The sequence below is a fragment of the Salmo trutta genome, chromosome 3, assembly GCF_901001165.1.
Source record: "Salmo trutta chromosome 3, fSalTru1.1, whole genome shotgun sequence".
NCBI classification, from domain to species: Eukaryota; Metazoa; Chordata; class Actinopteri; order Salmoniformes; family Salmonidae; genus Salmo; species Salmo trutta.
This window is the reverse complement of record NC_042959.1, coordinates 36,671,680-36,695,513: the sequence shown is the minus strand read 5'-3', so window position 1 is coordinate 36,695,513 and position 23,834 is coordinate 36,671,680. Positions and strand designations below refer to the sequence as shown.

Below are 23,834 nucleotides of genomic sequence, written 5' to 3'. Positions count from 1 at the left end.
TGAGGCCAGTTGGACGTACTGCCAAATTCTCTAAAACGACATAGGAGGCAGTTTATGGTAGATCAATTCACATAAAATTATCTGGTAGCAGCTCTGGTGAACATTCCTGCAGTCAGCATGCCAATTGCACGCTCCCTTAAAACTTGAGACATCTGTGGCATTGTGTTGTGTGACAAAACAGTACATTTTAGAGTGGCATTTTATTGCCCCCAGCACAAGGTGCACCTGTGTAACGATTATGCTGTTTAATTAGCTTCTTGATATGCCCCACCTGTCAGGTAGATGGATTATCTTGGCAAAGAAGAAATGCAAAGTAAAATGGACAATTTGCAATAGGAAATCACAACTGTTGTCCAGGAGTTTCATCCGGTTGTCCTGATCAGTGATTTCAAGTTTGTATCATCAATATTTTAACAAGCTGATCATAAGCTGATCACGATAACTCCTGATAAAATTGGGTAGCTGATATTCAGAGCTTAAATAGCCAAATTGATTAGTCACAGGAATCAGGACTAGTAAAGCCAATGCAATGGCCAGTTTTAAAAATGGTAGGTTTACCACATAGATGGGTATTCATAAAATGATATTTCTGTGTACACTGTAGGCTACACCTCAGTAAGCACGGATCAACTCTGATGCCTTTTGAAATTCTTTTTTTGATGCAGTTTCGGACCGACCTTGATTTCCACATGCACAGACATTGGTTTCTGGTCTGATTCGGACCAAATCTGAACCAATCAAAGACGTCTATGTTTGGTTCAGATTTTGTCCGGTGTGGACCAACCTTGATTTGGCCCAAACATAGACGTCTATAATTACTTATTTTCAACTTTCATTCAGAACCAAAAATCTGCCTGATTTCAACATCCGGAAAATACATATTTCCAACTTCCAGCCTGTTTACAGACAGATTATTTCACTTATAATTCACTGTATCCCAACTGTGAAGCACAGGGGTGGCAGCATCATGTTGTGGGAGTCCTTCGCTGCAGGAGGGCCTGGTGCACTTCACAAAATAGATGGCATCATGAGGGAGGAAAATGATGTGGATATATTGAAGCAACATCTCAAGACATCAGTCAGGAAGTTAAAGCTTGGTCGCAAATGGGTCTAACAAATGGACAATGACCCCAAGCATACTTCCAAAGTTGTGGCAAAATGGCTTAAGGACAACAAAGTCAAGGTATTGGAGTGGCCATCACAAAGCCCTGACCTCAATCCTATAGAAAATATGTGGGCAGAACTGAAAAAGCGTGCGCGAGCAAGGAGGCCTACAAACCTGACTCAGTTACACCAGCTCTGTCAGGAGGAACGAGCCAAAATTCACGCAACTTATTGTGGGAAGCTTGTGGAAGGCTACCCAAAACGTTTGACTCAAGTTTAACAATTTAAAGGCAATGCTACCAAATACTAATTGAGTGTATGTAAACTTCTGACCCACTGGGAATGTGATGAAAGAAATAAACGCTGAAATAAATCATTCTCTCTACTATTATTCTGATATTTCACATTCTTAAAATAAAGTGGTGATCCTAACTGACCTAAAACAGGGAATTTCTACTAGGATTAAATGTCAGGAATTGTGAAAAACTGAGTTTAAATGTTTTTGGCTAAGGTGTATGTAAACTTCTGACTTCAACTGTATTTTCAACATCAGGAAAATACATTTTTTCAACTTTCATTTCGAACCAAATGTATTTATATTTTAGATTTAACCTTTATTTATCTAGGCAAGTCAGTTAAGAACTAATTCTTATTTACAATGACGGCCTACCCCGGCCAAACCCTAACCTGGACGACCCTGGGCCAATTGTACACCGCCCTATGGGACTCCCAAACATGGCCAGTTGTGATACAGCCTGGAATCAAACGAGGGTCTATAGTGATGCCTCTAGCACTGAGATACAGTGCCTTTGACCGCTGCACCATTCGGGAGCCCGAAATGAACCTGATTTTAATGTCCGGAAAATACTTATTTTTCAATGTCTGGAAAATATGCCTTTTCATTGTTCTCAAAAATATGTATTTTAAACATACGGAAAATACCTTTTCACCTTCCATTCAGAATCTAAATTGAACCTAACGTCAACTTCTGGAAAATACGTATTTTAGAAGTATTTTCAATGTCATTTTGCTTACTGGGACAATTCTAGTTTTGTGAGTGGCAGCATTTTTTGGTCTTGCGTATGGTGGCGGAATGGCACACACACCCCTTCGCCCCTCAACCCTCTCTACCGTTCACTAACTCAGAAACAGCCTGCACACTGCCTGATAGTCAGCAGCAGCAGTTCACAGTGAAATATATTAGAAGTAGTCCAAAAAACCGACAATACATTTTCATCTGCGACATCGTTTTCAAAGTAGCCTAATTGTTGGAAAACTGCGGACATAGCAACACTGCACCCAATGACTTTCTCCATAATACGTGTTCACGTTGATGATATATTGAAGAAACTATTACGACGTATCATGCAATGCTCTTTGCAGCTAATTCTATATTTTTTTACTGGGTCACTGATCTCTGTAAGGTTAATGAATATAGAGCAATTCATTGTTATATTGTTTGTGTTTTACCTTCCTACATATCTTACAGGAATGAAATAACTTTATATCTCAATGATTTGTCCAACCTTTAGAAAGTTTAGATAACTCAGTGTTGACCGCCAGGTGACAGTATATAGTCAATAATGTCCCCTATCCTCTCTGGACTAAGGTAACATTTTCTCGAGTGGATGTTTTCATGTTGACATTATAATCTTGCAATCAAACATGTTGCATAAAGAAATCTTATAACATATACACCAATCTTTTTTGGTCATCCCATTTGACTCCTATCAATATGCAAACCCCAACCAATCTTAAAGGGATAGTTCACCCAAATTATACTGTACAGAAATATAAATGCAACATGCAACAATTTGAACGATTTGACTGAGTTACAATTCATATAAGGAAATCAGTCAATTGAAATAATTCCATTAAGTCCTAATCTATGGATTTCACATGACTGGGCAGGGGCGCAGCCATGGGTGGGCCTGGGAGGGCATAATCTCACCCACTGGGGAGCCAGGCCCACACACTAGGGAGCCAGGCCCAGCCAGTAAGAACAAGTTTTCCCCACAAAAGAGCTTTATTACAGACAGAAATACTCCTCAGTTTCATCAGCTGTCTGGGTGGCTGGTCTCATACTAACCCGCAGGTAAAGAAGCCACATGCGGAGGTCCTGGGGACCAGGGTGGTTTCACATGGGGAGTGTGCATTCTTTTCTTGATCCGGCTTTGTACAAGTTTATTTGCCACTGGTCTGTGAATCTGTGCGTGACAGTAGGCTGTTCGAGATTGCGCAGATTGAATATGCACTGTTCCAAAATGTCAAATTTGGGTTTGTATGGTCATGAAAAGTCATATGAATTTGTTTCAAACTTGTTTTTAATGTAATTCATGAAAGCACACTTATTAAATATGATCAACCAATAAAAATAACTACATATCAGCCATTATCGGAATGACCCTTCAGTGCATGTCTGTGAAGCTGCCTTGTGTGCCAGTGTGAGTGGGCCGTTGCCCGAGGAGAGAGAGCGCGACATTTCAGCAGCAGGTATACAATAATGACAGAGAGACTAACTAGATCGTCAATTCAAAACATAACTTGTAGCAGTTATCTCGCTAGTTAACTACAGCTAACTAAGCATGTGCATAGATCTCAACCTGAAAAATTCATATTTGAGCCTTATATATAAACATGTCTAGTTAGATACAGTGCATTGAAGTAGCCTACCTTATCCATTTCATCCATGATTTATTGAATGAGGGAATACTTTTATGAAGACCATAGTATTAACCACATTGTAGCCTAAAAATCAGCTCCTCAACAGGACCTTGATAAGCAGACTTGAGTGTTTCAGGGCTGGATCAAAAGCCAAGCACGCACACCCAGAAGCTCTCCAGACGGAAGGTTGACCGCATGTTGACAACATGTGACAAACAGTGCAGTTCTATGTGGGGGGGGTTAAGTGCATTGATCAAAGGCACAATGGCATGGAATCAGACACAGCATCTTTCCAGTGCCAATAATGCTTACTTGTTCATGTAGACTATAAGTCATGAAAAGTTGGTTAAAAGTCATGGAGAAGTCATGAAAAATGTGTATAAACCGTTAACAGTGACTAATCAGAGGTCTCTATAGCTATAGCATAATGTCATTTGTGAATTTTGGTGAACGTAGTCCAATGACTCGACTTGGAAAAAGACAGCTCCTGCACTTATTCCATCCCAAGTCAAGCACTGCTTATGTTCAAATCATCTATAGGTGACTTTTTTTTAGCTTCAAAATACATTTTTTTATACTTTCGAATGATTTGGACATAATGCATGAGATATGCTAATATCGGTCCTATGACTAGAATGGGATTTGTGCCAGAAATGCTCAAATAATATCATTTGGAAGCTAAACCAAATATGGTGGATAAATAAGATAGTAGTTTATGTGGGGGTGGGGGCAATAAGTAAACCATTTCTACTTCAAATCTTCAATCACTGACTAAGACAGGTGGGTTCACTCCCAAGTGCCACGTCATGAAGACACTTACCTGTCTCGATCAATGAGATAAGATTTGAAATAGACAATATGGCGGCATACACACTGTTAGATTACTTCATGGAGAAACACATTTTAATAAATTCAAATAAACCCCCTGCAGCTGGACACAGACATTTTAGAAGGTACATGCATGGCCAAATCGAGAATGAAGATAGCAGCATAAAGAATTTGGTGATACTACGCCAAACAGTACCTATACGATAACGACTAATGGAGCATCACATTAGCCCGTTATCATTTGCTAGCTAAACCAAAGCAACCGCTTGGAGGGTAAAGAAACCAATATGTAATTTGGGTGAACTATTAATTTAAAACAATCTCCCACTGAAAGAAACACAGGACAAGGTGGGGGGGTTTCTTGCAAAATGATTCTCTAATAAACTTTATTTGTACACAAATTGTGTAAGAGGACACTTCCATCTGAAAACATACAATAAAAATTCTCCGAAAGGCCACCAATCCTTTGCATCGCTACTGGTTTCTTCTCACACACATACACTCACACAAAATGGTTTCCAAGTGACCACTGTACAGTACATTATTACATTGTGCCCTATAGGATCCAACTGCAGCGAGTCAATTATTCAAATCCTATTACAGTGCAAGTTTGATCTGTTCATTAGTGGGAAACAGAGAATGGAGAGACCAAAGAAATAGAATGTAGAATCTAGGTTCCATTTCTATGGGCGACCAAGAAGAAATCTGGATGTTATGAACAAAAAACAGCAACAGCTTATTTTTATAGTGAGCTTAAGGCATGATGAATGTACAATGTTGATTTCTTCCAATGGTGGATAAGTGGTTTGGAGAACGAATGAATGCATTATTGTCCAAGAAGTATGGGGAAAGAAAGCAGTAAAGATCCATTCGCCAGCTGAGGAAAGCACGTGTCCCTATTTGTTTCCCTTTACTGGTGTGGGTATTCGACAGGGCCAAATCAAACGCATCAGACAGTAGTAGTAATAATACACCCATGAAAACAGATGTGTGTGCAGGCTTCTGCTTGTGTAACATTTTCAGAGGCCTTCAATCAGCAACGCAACTGACCATACGTTCAGAAATGTACAATGGCGACAAGAGTGACCATAGAAACCAAACTGCATCATTTTTTATAACGGTATTATCAGTCGTACACCAACTACCCAGATTATTAAGAAGTGCCTATTTTGTACCTTCAGAAATCATCATTTCTTAGCCTTTATCTCCATTGGGTTTCTGGGTATACACATTTACCCACAGAGTATGGTCACGCAGAATTACATTGTCCCAAAATGCTGAATAACATGAGGTTGTCAAAGTTGCTCTAGCATTACAATAATGGTAATATTGATTCTTATTAGTCTACAGTCAGCCAGTGATATGAAGGGTCCCTGGTATGGCCCCTAGGAAGGCAGCAGGTTCCTGAGGGCTCAGCCAGGGGTGTGCATTTATTTATTTTACCTTCACTGAAAACATTTATATAAAGTAGGTGTGTTGCGGATATGATTATGAATATCAATCACACAGAGAGCACCAGGTACCTCTTTCAGTTCTCCTCAATGAGGTTCAAGTCCAGTTCTGTGCAGTCTCTTTCAAACACACTCTGGTGTCCAGCCTCTAGCACACCCATATTTATTTTCTCTTCCTCCTCCTCACTTTCACTAAGCGGTCCAATGCTGGTTCTTCCCAGGAGGTCTGCAGGTGAAAAGGTTCCTCTGAAGTCCCCTAAAACAGGCTCCAGACCCATGCAAACAGCTGCTCCACACACCAGGGGCTCCCCACTGCGAATCTAAAACACAGGACATGGAAGAAAACAATAAATACAGCAACGTCTTCATTGTGCAAAAATAAAATCAGCTTTACATGAAACTAATAAACATACAGCTTTTAGTATTTTCCATGGTTACTCAATACCATGTGTGAGAAACTCAAAGTCCACCTAAGGACAGTCTATGCAAATAATATGCAAATGTTCTGGCTATTTCCTCATCCTGCTCTGAGACCCCAGCCAGCGCCAACTCTGTGCAGTCCCTTTATCTTTTTACACCAGAAAGGCAGCCATTTCATAAACCACCACCCACCATCTTAAAACATGACAAGGACACACACACAGCCAGCTGCAAAAACCAGCAGCAGCTTCAGTCACACCCCCTCAGGTCCAACGCCCAGAAGGCCATAAAAATCAACTGGGGGTGAGAGAAAACCGCAAAAGAGAAAGGAGAAGTGATGACATCACTCCTCAGAACAGGAAGTCAGTAGCGTTGCCCAAATCCAGTGGTTAAATATAGATGGCTGGGTGGTGGATGTCCATAGGGGCAAGCAATTGGTCATGCATCAACGACCGGACACAGGAATGCAAGGGTCAGCCCAAAAACACACATACACGTCGGGTCAGGGCAGTGAGCCTACATAGCCAGGCAGCACAGTCCCAACACCACCACACCCTGAACCCAAATCCAGACTGGTCTGGCTGGGACAGGAATGTGAGAGCAGTAGTTCTGTCTCATGAGGGGAGAGCGATTCAGAGAACCAGAGGCCCATTTCTCCTCGCTAATGATCCCAACATAAACACTCTGGTCTGTGGGGAGAGGCAGGAGAGCTGGGGGGGGAGCTTCAGGACTCCTGCCACTCACAGGCAAATTAAGTTTGCTCTGACTAAAGGATGCTGTGTATTTTTGGCTCTATATATTGCATTTATCTTATTTAATAGGCCTTAAAACTGATGAACATGCCATCCAGCTCACCTGAGTCATCTTGCTGAAGTCAAGGCCGGGCCTGGTGTAGTTGGGGAGCGTGTCTGGGTCATGGCGTCGCTTCAGGCCGGGCTTACGTAGATCACAGGGCTGAGAGTGGCAGCGTGGGAGACGGAGGGGCAGGACACGCCTTGAGGACGACGGGGTACTACAGGCCGAGGAGGGAGCGGGAGAGGGGGCCGGGGCCTCCATCCCAATGTAGCGACTGGCTAGAGCTGGAGAGGGCTGGGGGGGCAGGATGTGCACAGGGGACAGGGAGAAGCGGCGCTGCTGCAGGGGACGACAGGAACCCAGCGTGGCCGGGGAGGAGGAGCAGGAAGAGGGGAATAAGCCTGTGCAGCTCTCCCTGGGCGGGTCATAGTGGTCCCAGGAAACGCTCCAAGGGAGAGGGGAGTCAGGGGACAGGGCCAGGCTGAAGAAGGTGGGACTGGAGGAAGAGTGCAGGGAGGAGGTGAGGGAAGAGCTGGGGCCTCGGAGGGGTACAGAGCCCACCAAGGAGCCAACCCCCATGCCGGCCACCCCCCCACCGCTGTGGCAGCGGCGCTTGACGGGGGTCCAGATCTTGGAGGCGCTAGGGCGCCAGGGGGTGCGGCAGCGGGACAGGTCCTCAGGGACGGACAGGGAGCGACAGTGGCGTTTGGGGGGAGGAGGGGGTAGCGGCGGGGAGCTCTGTAGGGACATGTTTGTCGCAGAGGTGCTGGGGAGAGGGGTTCCTAGGGGGTCCAGGGAGGACAGGACAGAGGCGGCATCCTGCAGATGGGTCTTGGAGGATGGGAACATAGACCAACTGCTCTCTGTGGAAGTGAAACAAACCAAAAACATGACTTAATGTTGGCCCTTCCCCAAGTTAATGTTTGTGGGAGCTTTGTATGAGACACCTTCATAAAAGTTTCAGGAATTAATGGATCCTTACCTGGATTCAACCCATACCCGCGCCAACACACCGTGGGGCTAGAACCCACTTCAGGCAACGACTGAAACAAAGATAAGGGATTTATAGCAATGGTAATTCCTCATAGAAGAAGAGCTACAAAACAGCTAGTCTGTATCACATGGCATGCTCACCACATTAAGAGAGAAAGCCCTGCGGTAAGGGGGCTCCTCCAGATTCTGTCTGCGGAGTTGTTCTGTGATGAGCGTCACCATGGTGACACGCTGATGCCAATGAGGAAGGGGTGGTTTGTGTCAGTCCGTCAGACTGCTGGGGAGGTTAGTGGTGTCCCCTCCCCACCTCAACCGGCCAGACTGACCCTTCCAAACTCACTGAGACAATGTCTTCATCATCCTACCTGAACAGGGAAAGAGTAAGCAGAGCATCCACATTTTAATGCCGAGTAGTAGACCATACTCAAATGATTTATTTTACCAGGGATTGGATTAGCACATCAATCTGAGCATCATGGATACAGAATAATTGGGTGTGCAAGTCAATTTCCTGTTAATCCCACATCTTTGCGTTGGGTAATACCAGGAACGTGCGCATCATAAAGTGTCAAGATACTTACTGTACTTGTAATTTGTTCTCCCTCTTACAAGCATGCAAAACTCATATGCAGCTATTTTGACACCGTTTTGTGAGAAGACCAAAAGGAGGAAGAGTGATCACCGCCCTAATGAGTGTTCTGCCTTGCCAGATAAGAGTTATAGGAGACATACTAGGACATAGGCTAGCTCCTGCCTCAGAGATGAAAGGTACGCAAAGTGACAGCAGAAGTGCAACCTGAAAAAGCGATGATGTGAAGAACACAAATCCGATAAAGAAAATTAATGTTTTCTGCAATGTAAGAAAATAAACAAAATAATTTATTAGTTGCACAGATGTAACCGACGTGAAATGGCTAGTTAGTTAGCGGTGGTGCGCTCTAATAGCGTTTCAATCAGGTGACGTCACTCGCACTGAGACCTGAAGTAGTTGTTCCCCTTGCTCCACAAGGGCCGCGACTTTTGTGGCGCGATGAGTAACGATGCTTCGTGGGTGTCAGTTGTTGATGTGTGCAGAGGGTCCCTGGTTCGAGCCCAGGTAGGGGTGAGGAGAGGGACAGAAGCTAGACTGTTACATTGAGTTCAGGACAATACCAAGGCACATTATAGTCAAGTGGGTCCAATTCAAAGTGAGTGCTAATAGTGTGGCCCTTGTAGAGGGCTGTGAGGAGAATGGAGGGGGAGGGGGAGGGAGAGCGAGAGGAGGAAAAGAGGGGGAGGATGGGGGAAGTGTGTGAAACGGAGGGGGATTGGGGCCATAGGCATGCCATGCCCACTCTGAGCCAGACAAAAGGGGGAAGAGAAAGTGGAAAATGGGACTAGAAGGACCTTAAAATGACCAAGGCACAGAGAAAACAAAATATGCATAAAAGAACCTGAGCACAACTAAGCACCATGCAGTGACAAGCAAAACAAGGTGCCAGTTTGTTTTGTCCACCGACACATTCCACACCATGCATTTTTCCCCCCATGCAAATGCCAGAGTCAGTCAGCTTTAAAACAAATGTAACAGGTATTGAAACTAGACACACCCTATGGGAACACACTGATTCTCTGCCACACCAAATAAGATCGGCCCAGATACAACACTTGACTAGTCATTGCAACCTTTGCACTCTTCTGTGTAATTATTGTGCACAACGAAACCAAAAGATATAAAAACCAACAATTGATAAACCACTTCCAACTGCCTATGTAGTTATCCCAATGTGGGTGACAGAGGTCTCTTTCTGGTTTTGGGAACTATGGGGACTTTCCCCCACCTACTAGCCACTGTTGCTTTAAGTGCTTAGGCTTAGGGGGCTATGTGGCCTACAGGGACTTAGTTTCCATGTGGCAAGTTAATTCAACAGCACATGAAAAACGCAACACTAAATACAACTCAAAAGCTGGTGCCATGGACGAGCCATTTGACAGATAAGCTGACTTAATAAGTTCATGACTGGACTTGATTTGTGGGAGAATCATCACCAATACACTTTAAATGTCAAACCTATCAAAACAATTACAAACGCTAGTGACTAAGACGTGCATGGTAATTTTAATAATAAGAAGTTGTTTAAATGGCACACGTGTTCCACTCACTGACAAACCCATACAGTTAACCTAACTGAACCTCAACATGTTTAGAAAGACGTTAAAGCTTGCAACTTAGCAGGCAACTGTTTTTGGAAGTTAAGCAAAGAAACTCTCAAATCAATAATTGGAGTGCCTGGTAAACCGACACACTTGTGGTCAGCTCAGAGGTCTCCATCTTCTGATCTAGCTAGTTACTACTTACCTAGTAGTAGGCAAGCTAGCCTACTAACGCTACAACAAATGTGACCAATTGGATTGGTGCTTGCTAATATAAATAGGCTAACTAGTAGCAATATGGCATGGTGCCAGTTTGCAAGCAACTTCAACATTTATGACGTTAGATTTGGTCATCATCCCAAATACGAAGCTTAGAGGCTAATGATGGCTACGAGAGCAATTAGCTAGTTACCGTTAGCCAGTAGCAATACGGTCTGTGTGGTGGGCCAACCAGGCAGCTGGCTAGTAATTAAACGTAACAGTTTGCAAGTTCAGACAAACTAACCGGTCAGTGTTGGCTAACAAATTGCAGTATTACCACAAGCATGTCTAGCTAAGCTAGCGGTTATTCATTTGGCCTACATTAGCTGTCCAGGTCAGATAACGTTAACTTGACAACCACCTAGTTAGCAAGCCGACTCAAGTCTAGCTAAGTTTAGCTAGCATTCAGCCCGTGGGAACTGACAGTCCGGCTTATCACTCCGCTAGCAATTAGCTAGTTTTCTATGTTGTCATGCTTACGCATCTAATTGTCAACGTATCTGAATTAATGTACATAGCGGTATAATAAATGTAGCTTAAAATGACGTTGATTATTGACAGCAACACAAGACTGCTTCGTGGCTAGCTCGATGATTAATTTACCTGCCCACCGTGTCTCCTTAGCAACCGAAAGCAGCACGGGGTAGTTGATGGCCTTGCACTGAATATATAGCCATCGGAATAAACCATTAAAAAGGGGTGGTTGAAACGTCTAACATGCTTGTATCTTTATTACACAAAATCTATTTATATCGCAATCCATCTAGGAATTAACTATATATCGTCTCCAAAATTAAATGTAAATCTTAAAGGTGAAAAAGTTTTGCTTTTTGATTCTTCAAAATCACCCCCCCCTCCATTCTTCTGAAAGTAGAAAAACAGTTGACAGAAAGTATTCTAAAGAAAAACGCATTGAATACTGTACAGCATTTTTCTGTGATAATAGGTTAGCAATGTGTCGGTTGGGTTGGTCTTTTGCCACTACCACAGTTTTTATTAGTCCTTTTGGAAATTAATGTGCCCGGCGGGATCCCAGCTCTCGACAAAAACATGTTTTGAACTCTGGGTAGTGTAGTTTGTAAAATTTTCGTGAAGATGAGGTGCTGTGAATTAAGTACAAGTTTTTGCATGGGAAAGAAAACTAAAATGATAGTTTTCACACAAAAAGACAGACACACACACACACATATATATATATATATATATATATATATATATATATATAAAATTATAATCCAGAATGCATCCACGTCATTCAGACAGACGCATGCGCAGTTATGAAAATCCACGTGATTTCTTCAGAAAGTTGTAATGACGGAAAAGACAACTAGAATCTGGAGTTCAATTTAGTAATACAAACTAAGAGAAACGCAGTGAAAATGGCGTTGGAAATGTTCAGGAAAAAAGAGACTCTTGCAATGCGAAAGAAACTGATTGGGTATGTAACTGTGCATGACTTGAAGAAACTCAAGCTGGCAGCAACAACGTTTGGCCCTCGTATGAAATGATTCACTGACATATAAAATGGTTGAAATTATGTCTCTCCTAGGCAGTCTTGCAGACTCTTCTATTCAGACGATCCGGTGAAGATAGTCAGAGCCAGAGGACAGTATTTGTATGATGAAAATGGCAAGCGGTACTTGGACTGTATCAGCAACGTTCAGCACGGTAAGAAACACATCTATAGAGCTCGCCAACTTGTAGTATAACAAATCGGAAATGATATACCTCAGGATCGTTCAGCCATTCCTATGTGCAAAATGAATGGGAAATGAATAGTTTTGGAATAAAGTTAAACGCCGAAAATAAGGTCTGAGGTTAACACCGCATCATAACCTGGTAATGACCACCTGACTACAGTGTATTACCTATACTCTTAGAAAAATAGGTTCCAAAAGGGTTCTTCGGCTGTACTCTTTTTGGTTCTAGGGAGAAGGCTTTTGGGTTCCACGTATAACCCTTTTGGGTTCCATGTAGAACCGTGGAAAGGGTCCTACTTAGAACTCAAAAGGGTTCTACCTGGAACCAAAAAGGTTATCCTATGGGGACAGCCGAATAACCCTTTTAGGTTCTGGATAGCACCTTTTTTTCTAAGTTTACTGTAAAAAGTATTGCAGAGGATAAAGTAGGACATTGAAAACATTGTTCATTACATTTCTATGTGTTTCCATAGTAACCAATTCAAGTTAATCAGCAACATATTCTTACATTTTAAAATAGATCAAGCAATGGCACAAACAAATCTATTATCACAATTCTTTGCACATCTGCATACAGTCATTTTTTCATAATTCACCCACAGACATTAATTGCATGCACAGAAAGACTGGGACACAGACTATATAAAGGCCTATTGTTTTATTTGATTAGTGATTCATACGGAGTGGTGTGAGGGGGTAGGTTGTCATCAAGGACCTCTGAGCGCAGAAGGCGATCTGGAGCGTAGTGGCCCTCTTCAAGAGTCATGCGATTGGTCAGATCTGCGATGAAGAGAATCAGTGCATTACAACTTTATACATTTGAGATTTTAAAAGACAACTAGAAAAGGACATTCTTGATGTAACTTGGTGGACTCAGCTGGCAAAAAAATATTTCCATGGTACTAGTTAAACGATTTTGTGGCAGTTTTAGCTTAGAGATGTCTTCAAAAAAAGAGCAACTTGCTCATATACATACTTTGCGTCCTTCTCCACCACGGCATTCAGGGGCATATTTAAAGCCTTTCCAGAGGGCCTGCGACACACCAAGCTCCTGATTTTTCATGTGGGCATGCAGGACAGTACATAACAATAACGCACAGTAAAATATATTTAACAGTCTTAATCTACTAAAAGGGGTAGCAAAGGCATGTTCACTCCTCTGTTACTTCATATTGAAGTGGGACATTAATTCATTGGTCATCAATCTGAAACATTTTAAGAAAGAGGATATCAAAATTACACAGTAGTTGTAAAATTACAATTTTTAACTCCTCTCCAAATGATAAAGTTTTGCTTAATCCTAATACATGTTTAATATTCAAACAACTTCATAGAAACACACCGCTCCATAATCCTGAGGACATTATCCCGGACAAAGGTTCCCCCAATTGAAGACAGCTTGGCAGTCTTAAGAAAAGAAAGCTAAACGCAACATTTAAAGTATGTGTAAAGAGGTAATAAAGAGACAATCAAATATTATCTTGTTCAAAGGTTATGTCTGTCATATCATTCCTGCAACAAACATTGTTAGAAATGGGTGTAATTGGCAAATCTAGCTACATGTTGAACTTCCATCCTATCAGGCCAGGGGCACAGTGTATGAATTTATGGTTGGATCAGAATCGCCATTATAACATTGTTAGAAATGGGTGTACAGTTCAATCGGAAAGTATTCAGACCCCTTGACTTTTTCCACATTTTGTTACGTTACAGCTTTATTCTAAAATTGATTAAATAAACATTTTTGCTCATCAATCTACACACAAATACCACAAAATGACAAAGTGAATTTTTTGCAAATTTATTGCAAGTAAAAAACAGAAATACCTTATTTACATAAGTATTCAGACCCTTTGCTATGAGACTCAACATTGAGCTCAGATGCATCCTGTTTCCATTGATCATCCTTGATGTTTCTACAACTTTATTGGGAGTCCACCTGTGGTAAATTCAATTGATTGGACATGATTTGGAAAGGTACACACCTGTCTATATAAATTCCCATAATTGACAATGTATGTCAGAGCAAAAACCAAGCCATGGGGTCAAAGGAATTGTATGTAGAACTCAGAGACAGAATTGTGTCAAGGCACGGAACTGGGGAAGGGTACCAAAAATATTCTGCAGCATTGAAGGTTCCCAAGAACACAGTGGCCTCCATCATTCTTAAATGGAAGAAGTTTGGAACCACCAATACTCTTCCTATAGCTGAGCAATCGGGGGAGCAAACTGAGCAATCGGGGGAAAAGGGCCTTGGTTAGGGAGGTGACCAAGAACCCGATGGTCACTCTGACAGAGCTACAGAGTTCCTCTGTGGAGATGGGAGAACCTTCCAGAAGGACAACCATCTCTGCAGCACTCTAACAATCAGGCCTTTATGGGACTGGGAGACTTGTCAGAATCGAGGGAAAGATGAACGGAGCAAAGTACAGAGAGATCCTTGATGAAAACCTGCTCTAAAGCGCTCAGGACCTCAGACTGGGGCAAAGGTTCAACTTCCAACAGGACAATGACCCTAAGTACACAGCCAAGACAATGCAGCAGTGGCTTCAGAACAAGTCTCTGAATGTCCTTGAGTGGCCCAACCAGAGCCCGGACTTGAACCCAATAGAACATCTCTGGAGAGACCTGAAAATAACTGTGCAGCAACGCTCCCCATCCAACCTGACAGAGCATGAGAGGATCTGCAGGGAAGAATGGGAGAAACTCCGCAAATACAGGTGTGCCAAGCTTGTAGCATCATACCCAAGAAGACTTGAGGCTGTAATCACTGCCTTTACTGAGTAAAGGGTCTGAATACTTATGTAAATCTGCTATTTCCGTTTTTTTCTTAATTTTAATTAAATGCAAAAAATTCCAAAAAACAGTGTTTGCTTTGTCATTATGGTGTATTGTGTATAGATTGAGGGAGGGAAAAAAATAGTTTAATCCATTTTAGAATAAGGCTGTAAGGTAACAAAATGTGGAACAAGTCAAGGTGTCTGAATACTTTCCGAATGCACTGTAATTGGCAAATCTCTTCCTCTTCTCTGCAACTGCGCACATGTTTGAGTGAGCGAGGAGAATGAGCAAGAGAGAAATGTGAGAAACTATACATGACTCAACAAGGGAGGTGTCTGTTGATCAGGACACAGGTTTTGCAACTGAAAAAAAAGAAGGGGGAGTTAAAATTGTATTTTATTTGCTATACAAACATATGTTATTAGAAGCAGTGCTATTTCAATTGGATTTACTTACGCAACACTCTTAGGAAAAAAAAGGTTCCAAAAGGGTTCTTCGACTTTCCAAAGGGTTCTTCTGCTGTCCCCATAGGAGAACCCTTTTTGGTTCCAGGTAGAACCATTTTGCGTTTCAGGTATAACCCTTTTGCGTTCCATGTAGAACCCTCTGAGGAAAGGGTTCTACATGGAATCCAACATAGTTCTACCAGGAACCAAGGGGTTCTACCTGGAACCAAAAAGTGTTCTTCAAAAGGTTTTCCTATAGGGACAACAGATGAACCGTTTTAGGTTCCATATACCACCTATTTTTTCAAAAGTGTAAGATTAGGCAATCATGGGAAGCTGAATAGCATGTCTCTTGGGTAATCCAGTCTCAGTGAGACCTAATCCAGAGAAAAAAAGTATCAAACAGAAGACAAAATGTATCAAACAGAAGACAAAAAGTATCAAACAGAAGACAAAAAAACATCTAGCACACAACTTACTGTCAATCACTATGGGTTTAAGGAGGGGTGGTTCTGCTCTCTCCTTTCACTGGGATGTGGCAGAATAGGTCACTGGTAACTGTTGTAGACCCCATACATCAGGTCATTGACATGTTTCAGGAGCTGTAAAGACAAAGATGAATCATGATTAACCATTGCCTAAGCTCTTCACTAAGTTAGACGTAGCCTAGCAAGTACATTGACTATGTTGCCCCTCAGCAATCTGGCAGTCAGGCAGATGGAGAGTGCTAGGCAACAAAACTTCAGTACTCCTTCCCTTTGTTCACTCCTCCATCCTTCCATCCAAGCTAGAAGATTCCTGCCAAAAAATAATAAAGAATTGAAAAGGGGGAGCAGGGATAGGCAAAATGAATTGTATTGTCAAATACAAAATACACAAAAATAGAAGGATCTCTGATGAATGGGCTCCCGAGTGACCCTGGTTCGAGCCTGGGCTGTATCATAACCGGCCGTGATCGGGAGTCCATTAGGGTGCCGCACAATTGGCTCAGCGTCGTCCGGTTTATGGGAGGGGTAGGTAAAATAAGAATTTGTTCTTAACTGACTTGCCTAGTTAAATAAAGGTTAAATAAAAATGAATCAAGAAAATCTTCACATCCATATTGGGGGTACACATTTCAAGAATTAAGCTATCTTCTGTTTCACACACAATCAATGTTTCCTATATGTGTATTCATGTACCATCTCTCTCTCTCTCTCTCTCTCTCTCTCTCTCTCTCTCTCTCTCTCTCTCACACACACACTCACATAGCTAGCATGACAAAATATTGACATGATGACAATCTTTTCTATACGTGATTGTGATCACAATCATCTCTCCCCCCCTCTCATACAGAACACACACATTTGCTATTATTAATTGAACAGATATTAAAATGTCAATCTGTTTGCAAGCTAGCTACAACCAACACCCACAACAGGTAAAAATGAAAATTTACCATATCCATGGAGGATTAGCCAGAGAGCTAATGTTAGCTAGTTAAAATTAGCCAGCTGAGTTAGTTAGTTAGCAAGCTAGCTAATTATTCCTTGGGGTTTTTCCCCCCAACAAAATGCCCCTTTACCTACAAAAGTAAAACAATGATGCAGGAGAACAGGGACTACCACTTAGCAGTAAAATCTTTCAGAAGTTTTTTGTGTACATTTTTAGAAAATGTTGTTGTTGACTGATGCGCTCGCGCAAGCAGGCTGCCTGTGCACAGAGATCTATTACTGTGCGCGAGGCACAGCTTCCCATCCAACTTTTAACTGGAACTGATATGCCTGCCTCCTTATTTAGCTACTGAAATTAAAATTAAATTACTGCACGCATTATGTGAATTGCTTAAAGCCTTTAAGGAAAAATATAATAGCCATATTTTCGGGGTCAAATTCAGGTGGAATAATTTTAGACTAATTAGTTGTGGAAATAATTGCGATTAAAAGTAGGGTTTTATAAATCCTGGTGGATTGTAGTATGCTTTTGAAATAAAAGACAGGCTTATGTTTTATTTCTTAAATAAATAGTTAGTCATAATAGAACTTCCAAATAGAATTCAGTGGAACAGAAGAAAATGTGCAGCACAATAAACAGTGCAATTAGCTAACACAAATGAAAAATGACCATTAGAAGCCAACACACACAACAAGCTACCAGATATCATTAATTAAACAACCATTATTTCACTGTACTGCATTTTAACGGCCCTACTTTCAACACCTGCCAAATAAAAACCTTAAATGGCCCTACTCCTGAAAAAGTTAATCGGGCCAGATAAGCTGAATTGGACTCGGCCCGGGTAGAAATATCCGGAGCCCAGAGTAAAATTATTCTGCCCGGTCTGAATCATGCAAACCCTGCTGAAAAAGAACATTAGTCCAACTGTAATAATTGTAATGCTTCTATTGTCTTATATTCAATGGGTTCATGGCCCACAAACACTATGCCCATGTTTATATAGATTGATGTCTTTTCATTGAGTAGAATTTAGATAACTGGTCAGTATTTCAGTCAGATTTCAACCAAAAACCCGATATCAACCAATATAAGATGTATTTTTTTTTTCCTACGTAAAAAATGTGTCTTAATCTGGTTGTGATCTGGTTATAAGATGTCCCGACCAGATTTCAACTAGTAAAAGCCGTCTTTATCATGTCGTATGCCCTCTGGGTAAATGCTTCAAAATTCACCAAAAGTGACCTGATGAAGATGATCTAATAGAACAAAACGTTTAAGATCTCCTAAGCCTGTATTTACCACAGACCTTATTTTCGGAATTTATCCAAAAACTCCATACATTTTCCCATAGGCTTTGTTCAACAAACCATGGCGGAGTTAGTGCCTACAAAAAGATGTCATTACTGTTGCTCTCTATTGATGACATTATTTTAATGCATCTGATTTGATAAATATTCTGCTGTATTTGGTGAATAATATTTTGAGAGAGCAAGGGACACAGTCCAAAGCCCTTTGAACATTACAGTCGTACCACAACATAATCAACATGATAGTACCTCCTAGTGGTTAGTGTATGTAACGAAACAATGGGAACGTTGGATTGTTGTTGCACCTATGCACCTACAGTGGGTCACTGTCATCCCAGCATCACACAAGCAGCCACAACGCAGATGAAGCTTCTGAATGCCAATTCGCGCTTCCTTCACGACAATATCGTTCAGTATGCCGACCGCCTCGCTGCCACTCTGCCCGACAAGCTGAGTGTCTTCTATTTTGTCAACTCAGGGTAAGACACCATGTCCTACAACCTATGACTTCCTCCTGAAGCACAGCCCCAATGACATCCGCGTAAGATATAGGAAGAATAATGTAATATATATGTCTCCCAACAGTTCAGAGGCCAATGATCTGGCACTACGCTTGGCCCACCAGTACACCCAACATGAAGACGTCATTGTGCTTGAACAGTAAGGTTTCTCACATATCACACAAAAACAACTACTAATCTCAGTAGATTTCTTCTCTAAATGTACTTCTTCCTCTTTTCCCCTCTTCCTCCATACTAGTGCATATCATGGGCACCTGACTTCGCTCATCGATATCAGTCCGTACAAGTTCCAGAAGCTGACAGGACAGAAAGAGTGGGTTCACGTGGTGTGTAAGAGGATACATATCGCATGCCTCTATTTTTTGGCGTGTGCTACAAAAAGCTAAAATTTTAATTTTCCCCTTTAATCCTTACAGGCACCCATACCAGACACCTATAGAGGTATATTCAGAGAGGACCATCCCAACCCAGCCCAGGCATATGCAGATACTGTGAAGGATGTGATAGACAAGGTGCACCAAAAAGGTCGCAAGGTACGGTAAATACAATAGGTTTTGCATGGAGAAGGAATGTTCGAAAATAGTCTCAATTTGGACACCGAGCAGGGTGTAATGCTGATTAGTGTAGTAACAGTGTAATAACAATGTTCATAAGTATTGTACTAATTCTTTGGGTCTAATAACTCAAAACTGACTTGCAACCTACAGGTTTCAGCATTTTTTGCCGAGTCATTGCCCAGTGTTGCAGGCCAAATCCTCTTGCCCAAGGGATACTCAACTAAAGTAGCAGAGTAGGTACTGCCTCTGAGCATAAAATATTAGTGCACTATTATACTTTACCATTTTCTCATCTGTGAAGAAAAGGACGAAGAGCCAAATCCTCATTTGAGTTAGGATTGAGGCCATTATGATAGTAAAAGCTGTTGCTTTTATCTTTGACATGTGACAGTGAGTGTTGGTATCTCTCTGTCTCGACAGATACGTGCGCTCTGCAGGCGGAGTGTTTGTGGCAGACGAGGTGCAAACAGGTTTTGGGCGTGTGGGGAGCCATTTCTGGGCTTTCCAGCTGCAAGGTGATGATTTTAGCCCTGACATAGTGACTATGGGCAAGCCGATGGGCAACGGACATCCCCTGTCATGTGTAGCAACCACAGCGGAGATCGCTGGCGCCTTCACAGCCAACGGAGTGGAGTACTTCAATACAGTGAGAAACGGGTGGCTGTTACAACCTATATTCTGCCTATTAAATAATGTTAACCGTGCACAAACATTCATGGTGTATATGTGTAACTCATATTAGGAGTCTCATCCCTAATCATGGTTTGTGGTTCTCCTGTGACTGCAGTTTGGCGGTAACCCAGTGTCGTGTGCCATCGGCCTGGCTGTCCTAGACGTGATTGAGAAGGAGGACCTGAGGGGGAACTCCTCAAGAGTAGGAGGACACCTATTGGACCGGCTGACACAGCTACAGACCAAACATCCAATCATTGGAGACGTCCGGTAGGTGGCCTATGACGTGGATTACGTGAAGGGAATGTCTCTATAATAACTACTCACATATGACCTTGCCGTCAACCTCATACTCTCTAGTCTACAGCATGATCCATTCTGAGATACTGGCTGAAGACAGTATACAATAACTGGCTTTGTGTTTACTCTTGGCAGTGGAGTGGGGCTGTTTGTGGGCTTGGAGATGGTCACCGACAAAGAACAGAGAACCCCAGCTACAGACGCAGCAGCGCAAGTTGTCAGAAGGTGTGGGGTCAGACTGGTCATTCACTGCTACGAGGCCTTGTGAAGCAACAACTATACAATCATATCAACGTGTGTCAGTGTTTGCTGCAGTCACAATTCAGTGAAGAGTTAACACTATTCTTATTTTGGTATAAATCTTTGCATTACTTTTAGAAGAGAACCTGTAAGCGGAAATATCCTTTGGTCTCTTCTCCCATTCCAGACTGAAAGAGGATTATATCTGTGTCAGTACAGACGGCCCCTGGGAGAACATTGTCAAGTTTAAACCTCCCATGTGCTTCAGTATGGAGGATGCAGACTTGGTGGCAGACAGGATACACCACATTCTCACAGGTGACTGGAACACTTACCCTATAGCCTTGACTTATCACAATACATGTACACAGTTGTATAGTATACATTTATTATACTTAAAGGAAAGGTTCACCCATTTTGAATATTATATTGTTTTTGTGCGTCTCCGAGGGATGTTCTATCGATTCCCTGGGTCATTTCATGTTTATCTGAGTTATTGGCGTTCAAGCAGGCAGAAATCCGTCCTGTATGACGTAACACCGTGATAAAGCCTCTCACTGGAAGTTAATAGACCGGCTGGAAGTCCACAAACCGGTCCCTTGTGGCTCAGTTGGTAGAGCGTGGTGTTTGCAACGCCAGGGTTGTGGGTTCGATTCCCACGGGGGACCAGTACGGAAGGGGGAAAAAATGTATGAAATGTATTCACTACTGTAAGTCGCTCTGGATAAGAGCGTCTGCTAAATGACTTAAATGTAAATAGGAATACGTCTTTTGGATCGCGAAAACGTCTATCATACATGTCACATTTCAATACTGTCCAATGTCTTCAGTCAAGTGAGCCATTGATTATATTTTTGCCATATTCCTACCTAGAGAAATGTGTAATTTAACTGAGAACCTAGCACGTTTCCTATTTGTCTGCCTCTTTAGTCCAGGGTGCATTGCATGGTGCAGTTGCCAGAGATATTATAGAAAGGAGATAGGAATCCAATGACTGAAAGAACGTATAACGCCCAACCCAACAGACTGTCGACCAATCGCGTTCCCGTTGTCATGCTGCGTCACGCGGATACTTAGCTAATCATCACGCAATCCCTTCTCAAAGTCAGTATATATGTTGAGAAAAGTGTCTATTTTCCTAGAAAGTACGTACTGTCACGATTCCAAAGCAATACGATATTAGATAGCAAGTTAATTATCTCAAATCTTGGAAAATATATGTAATGTTGTACTTCTTGTTGACGAAGTTCGTGCTAATGTTTTTGTTTTTTTAGCTGGCGCCCAATAGACTCCCATTCACTCCTTGAAGGAGAGCGCTCTTGTCCCAGAATCACACAGAATGCACCATGCGGCTTATTGACGTAGCATGGGCAACGTTTTCCATTTGATCAAAAGTATGTCTGCCGTTGCAAATGTTAGACTCCACTTTGTTTTGTTATTTAACCTTTAACTATGCAAGTCAGTTAAGAATTAATTCTTATTTACAATGACGGCCTACCCCGGCCAAACCCTAACGACGCTGGGCCAATTGTGTGCCGCCATATGGGACTCCCAATCATGGCCGATTGTGATACAGCCTGGAATCAAACCTGGGTCTGTAGTGACGCCTCTAGTTTGAGATGCAGTGCCTTAGACTGCTGCGCCACTGTGAGGTACAACAATCTGTAGGTTGAACATGGTGAAATTGTAGACTCCTAAATTGATAGTGCAGTTTGTTTAGTCGATTTTACAGCTAACTAGCTACTTTACATGCTGATATTGTCTTTGGTATTGTGTGTAGCTACATTTGCTAGGTAGCTAGCTAGCCAGCCAGCCCATAGAGAGCATTGCATTGTGGATTTTGTAGTCGACTGGAGCTGCAAAAGATTTCCACAATGATTTTCCATGTTGCTGCCAACCTTATTATAACGCCAAAATGAAACATTTGTTCACAAAAAATGTTGTTCTCACATAGTGACATTTAACACTGTAAATTAAAAGTGAGTGATTTTGGGTGGATTTTCCCTTTAAGGAGACAGAATACCCAGTCTTTTTAACCCAACTTAGACTCTACCACTGCAGTGTTTGCGGAACTGAAGGTTCAGGGAGCCTGCACCGACCTGATTCGTATATCTGCCGACTATTTCTGAACCGGGCCAATGGCAATTACACAACAGTCTTAACAGATCAATAGTACACACCACTTAAGCAGGTGTGTAGGGACCTGTTGACAATTCTACTTTTCCTTTTCAGACATGAGGCGCAGTCATCAAAAACTGGACAGTGGAGATTTCTAAGGTTTGTACAAACCTGTAGAAAGATTTAATTGCATCAGACAGTAAGAATTGGTCACAATCAGAAGGAGTCAGAGGTAGTGTTGTTGATATTGTGATGTACTCCTCCAGTAGATTTCACTAACCGTTAAAAAGTGCATTTCTCAGACATTGGATTTCATAGGGCAGAGCATTGGGGCCCGTATCTACAAATCTCAGAGTAGAAGTGCTTATCTAGGATCTGTCCATAGAAAAGGCTACACTGATCCTATATTGGCATCCTGACTTTGAGGCGTTTTGTGGATACGGTCCTACAACTTGCATCTTTTGCTTTTCAGACAAACTGGAGTCATCTTGGAGTTGACAAGGGAAGGAATGCAGAAGTATTCAACACAGCCAATCTCACAGATCCATACCACAATTAAGGATATATATATATTTTTTTTAAATCATTAAGATTACACTACTAGATCTAACAACACAAGAATGGTTTGTGACAGTTCATGAAGTGGAATTAGTGACTGCTTTTGATTCTGCATGAGGGACATAAGAGAAGCAGTGACATATGCAACAGAAAGGCAATACATTTGTACAATAACACAATGTACTTATGAGTTTTGATCCTCCTCGCATTTATACTTCCCTGTGGAAATACAGTGCATTCGGAAAGTATTCAGACCCTTTGACAATAGATGAAATCCTCATCAATCTACATACAATACCCCATTTTGATAATTTAAAGAAAATTAAAAACAGAAATACTTTATTTACATAGGTATTCAGACCCTTTGCTATGAGACTCGAAATTGAGCTCATGTGCATCCTGTTTCCATTGATCATCCTTGAGATGTTTCTACAACTTGATTGGAGTCCACCTGTGGTAAATTAAATTGATTGGACATGATTTGGAAATGCACACATCTGTCTATATGAGGTCCCACAGTTGACAGTGCATGTCAGAGCAAAAACCAA

At 41.9% G+C, this 23,834-nt stretch overlaps 2 protein-coding genes across 2 annotated transcripts; one reads left to right on the top strand and one right to left on the bottom strand.

The window, feature by feature from the left end:
• Window positions 1-4,948: 4,948 nt before the first annotated feature.
• LOC115174646 (protein FAM53C) lies at window positions 4,949-11,331 on the bottom strand. The gene is made up of 5 exons (XM_029733384.1): window positions 11,253-11,331; window positions 8,397-8,620; window positions 8,245-8,305; window positions 7,323-8,125; window positions 4,949-6,367 (listed from the first exon to the last, which is right to left on the bottom strand). The coding sequence occupies exons 2-5, from the start codon at window positions 8,475-8,477 to the stop codon at window positions 6,125-6,127; spliced, it is 1,188 nt and encodes a 395-aa protein (XP_029589244.1). The 5' UTR covers window positions 8,478-8,620; window positions 11,253-11,331; the 3' UTR covers window positions 4,949-6,124.
• Window positions 11,332-11,903: 572 nt separating this feature from the next.
• Window positions 11,904-23,476, top strand: phykpl (5-phosphohydroxy-L-lysine phospho-lyase). The gene is made up of 13 exons (XM_029733373.1): window positions 11,904-12,087; window positions 12,199-12,317; window positions 18,640-18,799; window positions 18,906-18,980; window positions 19,080-19,167; window positions 19,258-19,374; window positions 19,549-19,631; window positions 19,819-20,044; window positions 20,186-20,340; window positions 20,506-20,595; window positions 20,798-20,928; window positions 22,843-22,887; window positions 23,201-23,476. The coding sequence occupies exons 1-12, from the start codon at window positions 12,029-12,031 to the stop codon at window positions 22,884-22,886; spliced, it is 1,347 nt and encodes a 448-aa protein (XP_029589233.1). The 5' UTR covers window positions 11,904-12,028; the 3' UTR covers window position 22,887; window positions 23,201-23,476.
• The last annotated feature ends 358 nt before the right edge of the window (window positions 23,477-23,834 follow it).

Excerpts from the sequence above, each read along its gene's own strand:
- LOC115174646 (XM_029733384.1), bottom strand. The coding sequence starts at position 8,477 with ATGGTGACGCTCATCACAGAACAACTCCGCAGACAGAATCTGGAGGAG. Across the intron at positions 8,306-8,396 it reads GGGCTTTCTCTCTTAATGTG|TCGTTGCCTGAAGTGGGTTC; the intron begins GTGAGCATGCCA and ends TCTTTGTTTCAG. Across the intron at positions 6,368-7,322 it reads ACTTCAGCAAGATGACTCAG|ATTCGCAGTGGGGAGCCCCT; the intron begins GTGAGCTGGATG and ends CCTGTGTTTTAG.
- phykpl (XM_029733373.1), top strand. The coding sequence starts at position 12,029 with ATGGCGTTGGAAATGTTCAGGAAAAAAGAGACTCTTGCAATGCGAAAG. Across the intron at positions 12,088-12,198 it reads ATGCGAAAGAAACTGATTGG|GCAGTCTTGCAGACTCTTCT; the intron begins GTATGTAACTGT and ends TGTCTCTCCTAG. Across the intron at positions 20,045-20,185 it reads GAGTGGAGTACTTCAATACA|TTTGGCGGTAACCCAGTGTC; the intron begins GTGAGAAACGGG and ends CTGTGACTGCAG.